The sequence below is a fragment of the Etheostoma spectabile genome, unplaced genomic scaffold (genome assembly GCF_008692095.1).
Source record: "Etheostoma spectabile isolate EspeVRDwgs_2016 unplaced genomic scaffold, UIUC_Espe_1.0 scaffold273, whole genome shotgun sequence".
NCBI lineage: Eukaryota > Metazoa > Chordata > Actinopteri > Perciformes > Percidae > Etheostoma > Etheostoma spectabile.
Genome location: NW_022605577.1, coordinates 1,464,629 through 1,466,175, shown reverse-complemented (window position 1 = coordinate 1,466,175; position 1,547 = coordinate 1,464,629). Strand labels below are relative to the sequence as shown.

The window sequence follows — 1,547 nt, the reverse complement described above, 5'->3', positions numbered from 1 at the left end:
CTCTGCCTTTGAGAAAATGAAAGCTCAGATGGGCCGATCTGGAATCTTGCCCCTTGTCTTATATCTTATCTTCCCCTCAGAATTTGAGATAAATGCCCATGAGAAAGCGAGAGACATCATGGCTTTCAAATGAGCAAAGTGGCAGTTGGTCAAGGCCACATCCCCACCCTCCACCTTGCCCCCCACCCCCACCCCACCCTCTCTCCTCCTCAAAAGCTACAGACTCAGAAATGGTACATACTAAGGAAAGCTCATTGTGGGACTGGCTGCTGGGGACCACTAAGGTCTATATAAAAGAGACTTCAGATACAGTATTAGGGGACCACTAAGGTCTATATAAAAGAGACTTCAGATACAGTATTAGGGGACCACTAAGGTCTATATAAAAGAGACTTCAGATACAGTATTAGGGGACCACTAAGGTCTATATAAAAGAGACTTCAGACACAGTATTAGGGGATCACTAAGGTCTACATAAAAGTGACTTCACATACAGTATTAGGGGACCACTAAGGTCTATATAAAAGAGACTTCAGATACAGTATTAGAGGACCACTAAGGGGTATATAAAAGAGACTTCAGATACAGTAATAGGGGAGCACTAACTGCTATATAAAAGCATCCAAAAAGCAAAATGTTATGGGACCTTTAATATGGTTTCAATGTTCAATAAATGTCAGTATAAGTCAACCTTTTTTCCCCAGATCTTGAAGTTGAGTTACAACAAGCTCACATTGGTGAACCCTGGACTGTTGGAGGGCCTTGTTGGTTTGATCCGTCTCCATCTGGACCACAACCTCATTGACTTTATAGAGCCGTACTCCTTCTCTGGCCTGACCTCCCTAAAACTCCTACAGCTGGAGGGGAACCTTCTCAAAGAGATCCACCCTCATACCTTCATAACGGTGTCACTACTAGGAAGCTTTTGGACCTCTGGACTCAAGTAAGAAAAGAAAAAAAAGACAGGGGATATTTCTCTTATTTTAATCGTTTAATGGGAGGTAAATGTATCTTGGAAAGAACCACCACCACCGAGGGCCCTATTTTAATGATCTGAAATGCAAGTATCAAACGCGAAACGCAAGTAGCTTTGTGGCCGGATCTCGATGCAAATCTAAAATGGGTTGGTCTAAAGTAGCTAGGATTTGGTTTGGGTGTAACGTGCAATAAACCAATCCGAGCATCATCTCACATTCCCTTTAAGAGCTTTAATGAGCTTGTTGATTTTCACTGATTGCTATTATGAGGGCGGATTTGCCTGGTGCATGCCAGGAGCTGTTCACAGCCGAGGAGACCAACGTTCTCATCAGGGCTGGAGCGGGAGCTGTCCAGGATGCGATAAAGTAATAAATGGTCGTCTGGGGATGGGGGACTGGATCCATGAAATAACTGGCCTTTAAAAATAAAGATCTGCCTGCCTCTATGGCAATTTAACATAGGGAGGTGTATACTTATGCCCCCTGTACTTTAAGGAAGAACATTTATTTATTTATTATACATTATTCATTCACAGAGGAAATTGGTGTCCTTAAAAGGTTGGATTTTCC

The 1,547-nt window shown here is 42.7% G+C and overlaps 1 protein-coding gene across 1 annotated transcript in view; it reads left to right on the top strand.

The window, feature by feature from the left end:
- The window catches only part of si:ch211-159i8.4 (matrix-remodeling-associated protein 5), a gene marked incomplete at its 5' end in the record, with an annotated part of 36,392 nt that overhangs the window by 20,439 nt on the left and 14,406 nt on the right, over positions 1 to 1,547 (top strand). Inside the window, 1 exon segment of the mRNA XM_032510888.1 lies at positions 705 to 943. Within this exon segment, the coding sequence (XP_032366779.1) occupies positions 705 to 943 (239 nt within the window).